The sequence below is a fragment of the Tauraco erythrolophus genome, chromosome Z, assembly GCF_009769465.1.
Source record: "Tauraco erythrolophus isolate bTauEry1 chromosome Z, bTauEry1.pri, whole genome shotgun sequence".
Taxonomy (NCBI): domain Eukaryota; kingdom Metazoa; phylum Chordata; class Aves; order Musophagiformes; family Musophagidae; genus Tauraco; species Tauraco erythrolophus.
In genome coordinates, this window is record NC_141496.1 from 38,302,551 (window position 1) to 38,316,349 (window position 13,799).

Sequence of the window (13,799 nt, forward strand, 5' to 3'; positions counted from 1 at the left end):
TTTAAAAACAGTTTCAGGATCAATAACAATCATTTACTATCAGGAAGTTTTAAATTAAAACTAAAGTTCAGACATTGACTTCTATGATATCTTGAGGTTACCAGAAGTTCTTTAGGTTAGGACACTCAGTACAAAACCACCTACAATTGCTAAAGGGTTAATAGATAATTTAAAGAAACTTTAATTAAAAAACTAAAAAAGTTCTACTATGAATACTGTTCAAAGCCAATCTCTGGCAGGGGGCGGGGGATATTTTAATGAATTCAGTTCCTGTATTTCTCATGTAAATGAATTCTAATTCTGTGTCAACAAACCAAAACATTTTAAAAACATAGTTCGAGGTATCACCTCACAGGACTGCTTGCTCTCCATTATCTTTAATATAGAGTCTTTCAGTGCATGGTGAACAAAACTTGTTGCTGTGGCTTTCATATACTGCTCCATAAGTGTACTTGCCAAAGTGGTGGCACGAAACAAGGTAGTAGCTTCATCTGAAAAAAGAGATGGCAAAGTGAAAAGTTGAGAAGAAACAAAAAGCAGAGGAAAAATGTGCTGTGTTTACACTTTGATTGATGTTGCAACTAAAAGAGGAGGAAAAAAAGGAAGGCACCAGAGCCCTGCCTTCCCCACCTGCTCAGAGTTCCAGTAAACTTCAGTGTAATTTAGTGCAGTACCTTCCATGCTGATCTCCCTGTCATTTAGTGTTCGCAACAACAAGGACTCAAGCTTTTCATGAAGAAAAATCTTCAATAAAATGCCAGCCAACAGTGTTCTATCTTGTCCACAAACATGTGATAAGGCATAGACTACATGAAGCTCTTTCTGGAGAATAAGCTGAAAGAAAAACAGAATTTTACAATATTCAGAAGCTTCTCCTAACATGTAACAGCTTTGGAAAAATTGATATCATACATCTGTAGTGATATATAGATGTCACTATAAATATTATTTAATGGTGTCAACCAGTATTACTGACATCCGTCTAAAACAACTAACAAAATGAGTTTTGACAGATAAACCAAGGAAAGTTAAACAACTTCATACCTCTTTAAACTCACTGTACTCTTCTTCTGGCATGATCTTCTCCATAGAATATCGTGCTCGAACACGCAAAGATCCTGGCTCAATACCCTTTAATGGTACATGGGAACTGAGTTGAAACCACTCATCTGTTGCATGTCCTTTTTGTAATCGGCTTAATTGGCAACGCATAAACACTTAAGGAAAAAAAGCATTGTTCAAGTAAATAATCTCCAGCAAAAGTCTCTTGAACAAAAAACCAGTTTATTTTCAGCACACGTCATCTTGTTTCAGCAAAAGAATATTAATGAGTAATCAAGATTTTTGCCATCAATATACTGACAGATTTTCTCTTAAAATCATTATCATCATCAATCTTAATCATCAGAACATCACGAAGGGTCAACTCGATCTTTCCATAGAACACCCCACTCTGTCATGGTCTCTAGGTCTGTGAAGCTGTCTGTGCTCACTGCACAGCTGGTGGACTTCACAATTCTGCTGGATGCACAACTTTCCATTATTTGCTCTGCATCAACTGCTTGGCCATTTGGACAGGCCATGGCTATATCTGTTCTATGGAAGATCTATGGAAATCTGTGGAGGATTTCTGCATTTGTTTTACCATGAAATTTCCTGGAAAAAAATCTGAATCAATACTATACAAATCAAATAATTATTTTCTTCTAATTTCATCAATATAACACAAATTTTGATCAAAATAATATTAAACTTTCATTCTGTCTCATATCGTATTGGTTGCTACTTCCTCCTTTCTTCTGACTCTGTTCCCAACCCCCTTTTCCACATCCTCAGTGACATCAACGTTCCTATTTGTTATCTGCACACTCAGTCCTTAGCTACTCCAGTCCCTGCAGGACTACAGCCATCTTCAGCAGCAGGTCTGTTTACTGACATCGCCACTGATGAATACACATAGATTTTCTTTCTAAACTCTGGACAGGTTTACAGATCTTGTCTTGATATTCTTTATTCTGTGTGCCTAATCTCCTTCATAATCTTCTACCTCACATACAGCTCTATGTCAAAAATAGCTTAATGACTATGTCAATAACAATTAATTAAGGATTTAACAGACTCCTGTAAACTGAAGGAGAAATATAAAGCATTCTGTAAAGAGTGTATACCTATACATTCAAAAATGCCACATGGATATTGACGCAGTTTTCTTTACACTCAAGTAGTGAGTAAAACAGTGCTACCCTGCAAATCCAGGTATCAGCCAGAAACTAAAAATAGTGTTCAGAATTCACTGTCCTCTTTACAGCCTTGGGCTGATACCATCATCAGGTCTGTTCCTTGACCACTTTGTTCCTTCCTACAATTCATAGCATTGCTACGGCTTTCCCAAACACTGCCATATGTATTTCTTTTATACTAACTCCCACATTAAGGCTGTAATAGTTTATGCAAATTAGGTAAAAAAAGTGTTCCCAAGCAACTTGTTGACTTTCCTCATTATCTAGGCAACTCAAGAAACCGCCAAATCATTAATTCAGCTTTCAGTGGTGCTGGTACCTTGAAATTGCCAAACAATGACCTGGACTGCAGCTGAAGCCTGGCCCAGCAGCTGGCTAGCAAGACGCAAAGTGGGAGCACAGGTCCCTCTGGAGCAGGCACGTGTGCTCCTGAACGGAGTTATTTCACATGGAAAGGACACAGGCACTTGCAGACGCAATGTTGTGCCAGTGTAACACCCACCAAGCTCCAAGAGGGGTCCACAGTTAAGATTTCAGATTTAGCCTGTCAGTCTGGATCTTTCAATGCCTCTCAGCAAGATCTGCTTTTAAGTTCCTCACATTAAAAACAAACAAATAAAAAAAATACCACAAAAAAACACAAAACAAAACCAAGGGGTTTGGATTTTTTTCTGCATTTCTGTAACGCCAATACACCACACAGCCTTGCAGAAACCGTCAGCAGTTCCCATAGACTTCCCATTGCCCCAGTGTTGCAATACATAGCAGGATATCATTTGATACTGGAACAGAAAAATATCATATTTATAATGCCTACTTTAGGACATTCCTGTTGCCTATTCCATATTCTTTGGTGTTGATGAACTGACACAAACTAATGCATTCAAATTAGTCAAGTAGCATGAAAAACAATTCATCATCATCTGTGACTTACTACCAGTGTGGATGGGACTATGTCTTTAGACCAGGTAATCAATTGACTTTCCTAGAATATTTCCCTCCAGCATCAAAGCACCTGAACCAGCAACTAAGCAAAGTGTTTTTCTTCTTATTTTGCTTGCACCTGTAAGGCACGTGTGTCTCTGACAGAAATGGTGAATGAAATACAGGATCTAGAACAAACTGATGATTTAATTTTTCCCTGAGGTTATAGCAGCACTTCATAGCTATAATATAAATACTATAATCTTGCTTTGTTTTAAAAAAGAAAAAAAATCAGAACAGGAATATCTGTATAAGGACTGCAGAACAGTGGTATCATAATTTCTATTCAGTAACTTTAAAGGAACAAGACTTTTTCCCATCTAGCAGCTTACACTGAATCAGTAGGCTACCTTCAGTAAGAGACTACTATTACTTGAAAAATTCAGGATATTTCCACTTTGCAACCCAGCACGTTTTACAAGAGAAACAAGTATACAGACAATAATCAAAACAAACAATAGTTGATCTCTTCTCTCCAGACAGATGGCTAAGAATTCTCTTCACAATGATCTTGATCCAAAAGAATCACAGTATTTTACATGACAAACACCAGTAAAAAAACCATGAAACTGAGATTTCTTAATGGTTTACTTGCTAATGAAACTTCAGGCAGAATATTTAGTAACAAGATTGTATTTTGATTGTTAGTAATTATAACCTGGGAATCAAAGTAAAAAGTGGTTCAAACTTAGGTTTGTTCCAGTCCTCAAACTGAAAATGAACCCGAATTTACTATGAAGCCTTTGTCTAGCCCTGCTAGAACAAACCAGAACTATCACAAAAACTCTAAAAAGATTCCAATGACTGATTCGGAATAAAAGCTATTTGAAATCTTGAGAAAGAGGAAATTGCTCAATACACGGACATACTAAATCCTGCCTTTTGCAGCCACAAGTCACTGCCACGTTAGCAGAGCTCATCCTCCTACAATCTCAGCCATTCGTTTCAAACATAAGCGTTGGCACTACTGCAAATAGGAACTGCCTGAAAGGAAAGGCCTTGGCTAACACATTGCTCTACGGACTTGCCTGCATGAGGTGACCACCTCCATTGTAAAAAATGTTTCTTTTTCAACATGGACTAACTTGAAACTAACCAAGTACCATGGTGCAAAACCAAACCAGAACTTCCACTCCAGTTCAACGCTGTGTGGTATTTTCCTGAGAGATTTACTAATTCAACTGTTTAATTATATCTGAGCAGTAGTAGCAGCAGATGAAGTCTACTAATACATTCTGGGGCTTTTTTTTTTTCCAAGCCATATTTATATATTTATTTGTACAAATCTTTATGCAATTTACAGTTAGAGAAACAAAGAAAATGTAAATAAAAATTAATACTAAAGTGTTTAAGTATCCCTTCTGACTATTTGAAATACTTGTTAAAAACAAAAATACTAAACCAATTATGGAATATTCATAATAGGCAAACTTCAAAGTCAAAGACTTGAAAACTCAGTAAATATTTTAAAATACTGAAAAAATAGTTTTTATGCTAGTATCATTTTGGCATTTACCTTGGGTGTGTTATGATGAAAAAAATAAAGCAGTGAGACCAGTAACAGAATTTTGGGCCTTCAATCTGCCTTACGTGGCAGGAAAAGCAAGCAGGAAAGGTGACTTAGCCAATTAACTGGGAAAATGAATAGTATCAGCCTTACATGACTTTCACCTCACAGCAGGCCACGTTTAACAGCTGTGGCTAGAAAGGAGAACGTTCAGGAAAGGAACCAATTCTCTTGCTTTTGAAGAGTTCAAGGGTTACTCAGGCAATGAAGCACAAAGGTAAGTTAGATAAGGTCTGGTTTACCTCATCTTTTCTCCCCTGCACTTCACATATTTAATAGGGTTGGGGATGTAAGCAGACATATGTGTTCATTCAATGATTTAGTCTCATCTTTATCCCAAAATGAAAGGACTGTTGGGCTATGGTGTAAGAGCGTACCTAACTGCAATCAAGAAATTCAGCCAGTCCTGCTCCTGACCTAGATAAGAAAACTTTCCATCACCTCCCACCAGCTGGATGCATCTAAAGTCAACGCAACCTCCCTAACCTGAACAAAGAGCAGGAAACTACAAAAACACTTTTAAAGACATTACTGAAGTATCCTGTTCAAGAACTATTCTTTTAAAGGTTCTTTTACTAACCAGAATTTTGGTGTAGGTAGACAATGAGTTTTCAAGCTCAAATGAATAAAAGAACAGTGCAATAATATGGTCAAAATGGCAATTAGAGCCCTTTTGTCTGTGAGAGGAAATGTATCTTTTTCCTCCTGCTATGCAGAAAGTTTTCAAGTCAGAGGAAGGAGACAGAATTTTGAAATTGAATTAGGTTCTGCAAGAGCATTCAAAATGAGTAGTAATTCTTCCACTTTGGTCAAGATTTCCCTACAAATCTCAAAAATAAAATAAAATTAAAAAAAAAAAAAAAGAAATTAGCACTGAGGCATATGTAACAGGCCAGTAAAACAATATATGCAACCTGAAGCCAACTGCAATAAATACTCTGACATGCTTTGGAACAGACAGCTCTGGACACAACTAAAAGAAAAAAGCTTGGAACAAATTTGAAGGGGACAGAGACCGCACCCTGCCCTGCAGGCATCAAAGTGGAGGCAGAGGGCTGAAGCTGCTCCAGAACAAGTATGGTAGGAAAGAAGATACCTTGAATAAGAGGAAAAAAACCTAAAAACACATTGTGTGGGAGGATAACTAAACTAAGAAATCATTTTTTTCTAAGAGCTCAGAATCCACATCCTTCAAACCAACTCATTTCTTTTCTAGAAAGCTGATAGGTCTTACCAGCTTGCTGCTAATTTGCTGGAACAAATAAAACCACAGTTGAAGAAGTAACTGTCTGGGTAACATAAGGAAAATAAATTAATAGGAACTTCTGTAAAAGGTAGAAGAAAATATGGATCCTTTCCCATTCAAAGTGATACTTCAGGTTTAAGCCCAAGAGTGGTACAAGGAAAGTAGACAGATGAGGTATATATAATGGAAAGAAAACAAGGCAAATTGTGTTCAAGATTTTGAAACAAAAAAAATATTTTTTTTTAAATGATGAAAGTAGTACACCTTTTCTCACTTTCTCACCGGAAGCAACAAAAACCCCGAAAAGGAATTCCATGCAATCAGACTTAAAATTCCATGGAACTTAGTGTTTTATGGAGCTGACTGATACCGAAAGCTTCTCCTTCCTCTTTCTTTTTGGTAAGCACAGTTGTTGCGTAACACAATAGTTATTCTGGAGCAGAGCTAGGAAAGCCATCAGATATACAGGACTGTATTACTGTGCATTTTATTACTAAAAAACACGCAGATTCCCATTGTAAACATTTAATGGAAAGCCAGTACCAGACATCCAAAACAAACAAACACAGCACGTTCTCTTGTGACACTGTTTGACAAGAGTAATGAAAACCACACAAAGTATCCATTGCTGCAATATATATGCATCTTTTACAGAAAAATACTTACATATATCTGGATCTTTACTTTTCTTTGTTTTGTTACTAAGACTTATCTCAAATCTATTAATATCAGATGAAAGATCACTAGGAGAAAAGACAGAAAGCCTCAATTAATACTATACTTGGCTGGCATTTAAGCTTATTCCAAACTCATTTCAATCCAGAGTTCTCATAATCAGCCAAAGACACTTATATTAACAAAAATATTTAAGTGCCTTAAGAAAATTCTGCCCATGCAGAAGTTGGCTGAAAGGTTGCTGCTGTATAAACACATATGCAGTATTGTTAAAAAGCATATGCAAAACAGCACGGAGTGTTAAGAATCTTAAATGCAATGCAACTTACAAGTGAGATTCCATAATTCAAGAAGCTTAAGACTTACTCAAAGACAAATTCTTCTGACCACACAGGGTTCTGCCCTTCCCTGACGTGTGTTTTGGCTACCTGGACACTGTTCAGGTAGATGTTACAATACGGATTAGTAAAATGCTTTACTGGGAGCGTATGAGCTTCTTCTACATGCAAAATAAGACTGCTGACCTAAAAAAAAACAAAAAAAAAACTTACTTTTTGATGCTAAAATAGAAACACAAAACACATGAATGAGTTATATTTTATCATCTGTGCCAAGGCTTAATGTTAATATAAGAATATTGAATACAAACTAAAATTTCCCAATAAAGACAGCAAGGTACAGAATTAAAGGAACAACACTTTAAGAGGCACCAGTGACAAAATAAAAGTAACTCAAATAATTACTGAAAACATATCTCCATCCCCATGTTTTAAAGGCATCTTGTTTTCTTCTTTTAAAATTATCTTTGAGACATTAAGATTTGTAAATACTAACTTCTCTATACACAGAAAATTTTACTGAAATCAAAGACTGGCACCTTGAGTAACTGCCACGGACAATTCCAAACACAATGGCTCTTTTGGTGCTTCCCTAACAGATTATGTAAAATTCCCTTGTGCAACATATTACATTCTATTCCATTATGTAGGTGAGCATTTTCTTCACTTTTTGAAGTAAAGAATTATTTCAGATTGTCACTCTTTTTACTGTGCTTTTGCAGCTTGAAGTCCCCAATTTCACCTGCCACTTTATACGTGAATTCACCTAATTTATTCAGAAGTATCTAAACATCTTTAATGTTAACTACAGAATAGCTGTGCGTCCTGAAAAACATTCTATTTTATTACTTTCTCCACCGTTGTTAAAACAACTACATTCAATATTCTTAGCATTCAAAAATATCACATATTCTTGAAGTATTTTCCTGTTATTCTCCAAAGACTTAGCCATTTACGACTATTTGCCTCTACCTTTGAGGAAATTCTGGCACTTTCTAAAGGCCAAGAGAAATTAAGCCACAGCATGGTTCGGCGTGTATTTGTTACTGAGAATAAGTAACATCAGTTAAACAAGTATTTTGTTTACATGTCACGTAAGTCTGTCAAATTTTCAGAGTTTCCCATACGTCGCGAATTTTAAAAGCTAAGATGATACAAATGCTGACTTCTCTACACTTTCACTCAAATGTGCTCAGAAATTAACACCTAGCAAAGCACGTGCACATTGCCTAAAGCCATTCTGGGTTTCAGGTATATAGTACTATAACAAAGTGTAGGTCATTCTAGCTGGTTTCGCAAGGGTACTGCATAACTCCAACAAGGAAAGTAAGTACACGCAGAATTTACTACTGTTGAAAGTAAAATTCTGCGATTTATCAGTATCACTTTGCAACAAGGAGATGAAACACTCCCCCACACGCATCGCCAACCCCATAATATCAGCTTCACCTGACGTAGACGTTTATTTGATGTTCCTGGACTGGTTTTTCTTAAACTGCAAAACATCTGCAGAGCTTTCATCCAGTCCTAAGAGAGAAGGACACAGAACAGTGTAATAAAACAAAGTCAGATACAGCTTCTTGCAGAGGAACAGACATATATCTAAAAGGAGTATCTGAAGTTTTCCCTTTAGCTTAGCAAAACCTAAGTTCTCTGTAATTCCAAAGTACGCAAGTTTGAATATTAAAGCAAAATCCTTATCTTTAACTGAGCAAAACCTAAACAAGAATTTGCAAATCTGAACCATTTTTTCTTCTAGAAATATCAAGCATTACTAATGGATATACAGTGTAACCTTTACCAATTTTCCAGTGTAATAATATTACATGAAATTACAAATGGTATATAAAATGAGGCAAAACTTGTTTGCTTCTGAGAAAATTACAGATAACAAGCCGAACTGTTCTGATTATTCTCTCCAGTACTTCTGTATGGCAGTCGTAATGCCGTGTATACAAACAAACTAAAACAGCACTAACAGAGAAACACAGAAGCATATATCCAACGTTCCCCACTTTTCTCACAAATGCATAAAGCAGAGGAGATGGATGGATTTGGTTTTGATCAAAGAAACAAAACAGATTTTCTAACACCAAACTGACTGTAGAGCCTTTGTGTGCATTTTTTTAAAAGAAATAAGCTGCTATGAGGCACTGCCAACTCACTAGGCCACCTCTGATAAAGTCACTGCAGCGTGAGAAAGTTGCTAACAGAGGAGCTTTGTACAGGGCCTTTGGAGGGTGGAAGATATTATACAAAATTTAGGTTTTGACCAACAGCTGCCTTAAGTCTGTAGGCTCAAAGTACAATTTAAAAATCACATCAAATAACGTACAGCACTGTTTCAATCTTACCCTTCACAGTCTTCCCCATTTTAAAAATACAGTAATATGCACTGCAGCTATTCTCAGCTAGTGCACTCCGCAAGTCAGGTTTCAGCTTTCAAAACCTTCCACTGAAGGAAAAGCTTTCAGCTTTGCATCACGAAGTTTCAGTAGCTTGTTTCTTTATTCTCAGAAGCAGTAGCAATTGAAGAAACAAATGCCTCCTAAATACTCTAACAGAAATATTTCCTGGATGCATAGTACGCTTCCATACTCACTCATAGCAGGAAAATCTTTCCCATGAAAGGAAAACATTCACTTTTGTTTTGTACAAACCATAAAGACAACATGCAGTCCATAGAGTGGTGCTGCTTTTGTACTTATTTACCAAATTATAAAAGAGCCTTAATAAACAAATAAAACTATTCTTCTGAATAAGTTTAAGCTGAACTTTCTCAAAAGAGAAATATCTATCAACTTTCCTGGGCCAAAGCTATATTATAAAAAAAGCCCTGTATTCTGTACAAATGCAGTGAACAGCCTGTTAAGCAGATCAAAACCAAAAGCAGATTATAGCAAATATTCAGGGAATAAGACAGGATATTCTGCTTTCTACACATTCTTAATGCTTTTAATTTCTAGAACACAAAACACATTGCAGATGTAACAAAAATTGAACGTACAGTAATGAGTGTGGGAATTAGTGTATACATTCTCAATTACTATTCTGCACGCTGCTTCTCAAAGACAGTACTTTAAGAGTTTTGTGACAAATGCCAGCACATCATTCTGATGTCATCTCAGCAACTTTCATAAATTTGTATTAACAGAAAATTTTGTGCTTTCCTTCATATACAGCACAAGAAGAATACTAAATTTATACAGCCTTCATGCTCTAGTGAATAGCAGTCTGAGTGCTCTAAATAGCTTTAATTCCATTCAAATAAAACCAAATGCAAAGCTTAACTTCTGATGCAACAGGTGTATTTCAAAGTTGTGGACTTTCAGAGCTGTTAACTTAGCTGTTAATTTGATAAATAAGGACATTGTCTCATCTTAGATATGCTCTCCTGCTGGTGAGTGAATTTCGGAGAATTAGGTGCCTGTCTTACAACTCTTGATCAGCAAACATAACTGCTACAGAGCTAGTAACTAAAGGACACCAACCAAACCAGAAAAACCTTACTTTTTGTGCACCATCAGGGCCCAAAACGATGAACAGCCACCAATTTACGGACAGGACAAATAACTGTAAAAGGAAGCTGTCCAGTGTACTTTGGTCACTGGGCACACATAGGTGCATTAGCATTTTACTTCCTATCAGGAACACACCCTTCAAAGAAAACTTCCACTGATCATGCTCTGATTTATAACATGGGAAAGTCTTGGAGAGTAAATTATTCTTCTGAATTGAACTGCGTCAAAAAAATACGTTCTCCAGAAGCATACAATGGAAAATAATGGAAGTTCAGTCCATGAGACTTGGCTGGAACTTGTATAAAGTAAAACCACCAAGTGCAGGTAACGTAGGTGCTGGATTCTCAGCCCGAACTGTTCCCCTTACAGATCCAGTACTACTCCATTTTAACACCTGCTAATACAGACATAGCCACTAACTATTTGTGATACACCTGCTTCCTGTTTCAGAAGGGTAACATCGTTAAACACCACAAGACAAAAAATTACTTTTTAAATTGTATTTACCAACAAAAGCTCTCACCTGTGCTTGTTCTGGAGTTTCGCCTGCAAAGTAAAAGATGTAATGCTCTTCACTAAAGTGCTGAACTACTATCTGAAAACAGTTTGGCCTTAAAAATAAACAAAACAAAAAAATGTTTTATTAATCTTCATGATATTAACAGACACCTTCACTTGTTGATCTGTGCCAAAACAAAGTTTACACTGAACTAATACATTTCTGCTGTTTATCTGTAAGGAGCACCAAACACTGCATCAATTCTTGTGTCTATACATGTAGCACCATCACACAGGGCAAAAGGAAGAACTCCAACTAGAAAATTTCTCAGGTCCTTTGAAGCTGTATTTGGGTTTTAAAGCATTATGCCATTTTAAGAAAACCACACTTCAGTGTGGTTAGTTTGTTTCAGAATATTCAGAAAATTTTAGAATGGTCTGTACCGAATAGGCATGTATGCTAACTTCCAGTAAAGGCAAAAAATAGCCATTTGGTAGTGGAAAACATTTGTCAATGAGGACTATTCCCAGAGACTTTAAAAGCAGCAGAGGTTCAGCAGTACTTCTCCATCAGTTATTCACACACTGAAGATTTGTTCTTTCAGGAGCTCAAGAAACAACAGTAATGTAAGGAATCCTCTATCTGAATGTGTCCCATTGCTCTCACGACCAGTAAGATGTATGTTGGGTCATATACTGATCATTGAAAGCATGTGATACAAACCTTAAACACAATTATACTGACTTTGCCGTTTTGTATACCTCCACTCCTTTGGCAAAAAATAGATCAAAAATAGTTTTGTTAAATTACAAGCTATTTAAAGTGCAAACTTGACTCATGACCTTCCACATTATGCTCAAGGAAATTCAGCTCTCACAAAACCAGCATTACACAAAGGATCCTCCTTCATTTGCAAAGGAGTTTCAGTCTTCGATTCTCTCATCCATTTCACTGCCTGGAGAAATGCTGACACGTTCTCCATGTGTCAGCATGGCCATGCTGCAGCAGAAGGATGAGGAAAGAGAGCAGCAAGTAGCCAACTCTGGGGCTAATTAAATGATTGCCACCAAAGATAGACTTCAATGTGTGTCTGAGAAAAGGGCAAAGGTGGCTTTTACCAGCTGCTTAAAATGCAGAAGGAACTTTGTCTCAGCTACAGTTCCTCACTAACAGCTTCCTAAGCTGGTGAGACCACGTGTATCCTCCTACCCCCATTTAGAACCACTTACTGTCCAACCACACTGTGACCTACAGCACAGTGTTTCTTAGAAGCTGTTTAAGAGACAGTCACTGTTAACCAAAACATTCTTTGTTTACAATATATGCCAAAGCTTCCTGCATAACTGCCAACCCACATAAGGAACGTTTCAGTAATTTTTTTATTACTGTTCTGGTACTCTTTATCCATATCTGTGCTCCTCATTCCAATAGTTTAATGGATTTTTCAAAATGATTAAAAAGATTTTCAAAAATCCAGACATCAAACAAAAGCACCAGTCTTTGCAGCTTAAGAAATGTCACTAGTTTTAAGCTTTTGTCTCAAAGTTTTTTTAAAAAAATAACTAGAAGTAGACTACATATAATTTTCTAATATTTATTAAGACCCATGGAATGGCCAGAATTTCTGTCTAACACTTGTAGGAGTATGTGTACTTACTACTTCCATATGTCATTGTACTACAGGACAGTGGACTTTTTTTTGTAACTACTAATGAACATATATGTACATTCTTTCTTGTTAATTACTAACATTGTCTGAAAGATTTTTGATTCTCAACTTCTCTGCTGCTGATGATCACATCCTTTGCAGTTGGCATATTTTGAATATCAAAATGTTTCAGTAAATAAGATTTGATGTGAAAATTATCTCTGATTATAGTAACTGTGCAAAAACAGTTTCTGAGGATATTGACTTAAATGAACTAGTTTACTGCTAAACTGGTCTAATCTAACAAAAGTATTTGTTCTTAAATAGAGAAGCACTTACAGACTCTATGCAACCAGGTTAGCTTTCAACTACCTATCAAAAGAACGCAGATATTTTGGAATTGACAAAATTCTTGGTCTTGTCAGTTCTTAGTTCAAAAGAATTAAAACCCTCAGTTCATAATCTCTAACGTCTGTCAAGTGAAACATGGAACACTTAACACACTCAAAAAATGACTGCGAAGAAGCTCGAACCATCATCACATCTTATCTCACGATAAAACTTCAATGCTAAATTCTAAAATTTCAAAGTTGTTTACATAGAGCTCCTAGCAATTGAGCTGCCAAGGCTCAGCAGGTTACTAACCACCAGCTACACCTGTCTACATACGCTCTTGCAATCCACACCAACTACAGACTCTTGGTAGGAACCGAGAGCCACCATGCAAGCAAGGGCTACTTGTTCACAGCGACATATTGCCCATGTCTTGCACATGCCTCCAACCAGCAGTCCTGCTGAGCACAAGAGAATTAAAAGCCAGTGTCCTACCTGCCAAACAAACTGTCATGTACTCCATAGACGGAACACACGCTAAGGTCTATTAGTCCTTTGGGTTTTGTGGCTCGTTTTTCACTTTCAAAATAAATAAGCTGGGCATCATTCCCCTCTAATATAAAGTACAAGTTTTTCCATCTCTTTCCTTTACCTGTAGAAGAGTCAAGCAAAAAGTTACGATATCGTTTAAAGAAAGTATAAATTCTTTAAATGAAGAAAACAAAAGAGCAGTAAAGTTTTTGTCAAA

At 36.6% G+C, this 13,799-nt stretch overlaps 1 protein-coding gene across 1 annotated transcript in view; it reads right to left on the minus strand.

Moving 5' to 3' along the window:
- RASA1 (RAS p21 protein activator 1) overlaps positions 1 to 13,799 on the minus strand; it is a 65,214-nt gene that overhangs the window by 12,737 nt on the left and 38,678 nt on the right. The window contains exons 11-18 of the mRNA XM_086628742.1: positions 13,547 to 13,703; positions 11,095 to 11,182; positions 8,500 to 8,577; positions 7,079 to 7,236; positions 6,704 to 6,780; positions 1,045 to 1,217; positions 675 to 834; positions 349 to 491 (exon numbers count right to left, since the gene is read on the minus strand). Of these exons, the coding sequence (XP_086484868.1) occupies positions 349 to 491; positions 675 to 834; positions 1,045 to 1,217; positions 6,704 to 6,780; positions 7,079 to 7,236; positions 8,500 to 8,577; positions 11,095 to 11,182; positions 13,547 to 13,703 (1,034 nt within the window). The remainder of the gene's footprint in view (positions 1 to 348; positions 492 to 674; positions 835 to 1,044; positions 1,218 to 6,703; positions 6,781 to 7,078; positions 7,237 to 8,499; positions 8,578 to 11,094; positions 11,183 to 13,546; positions 13,704 to 13,799) is intronic.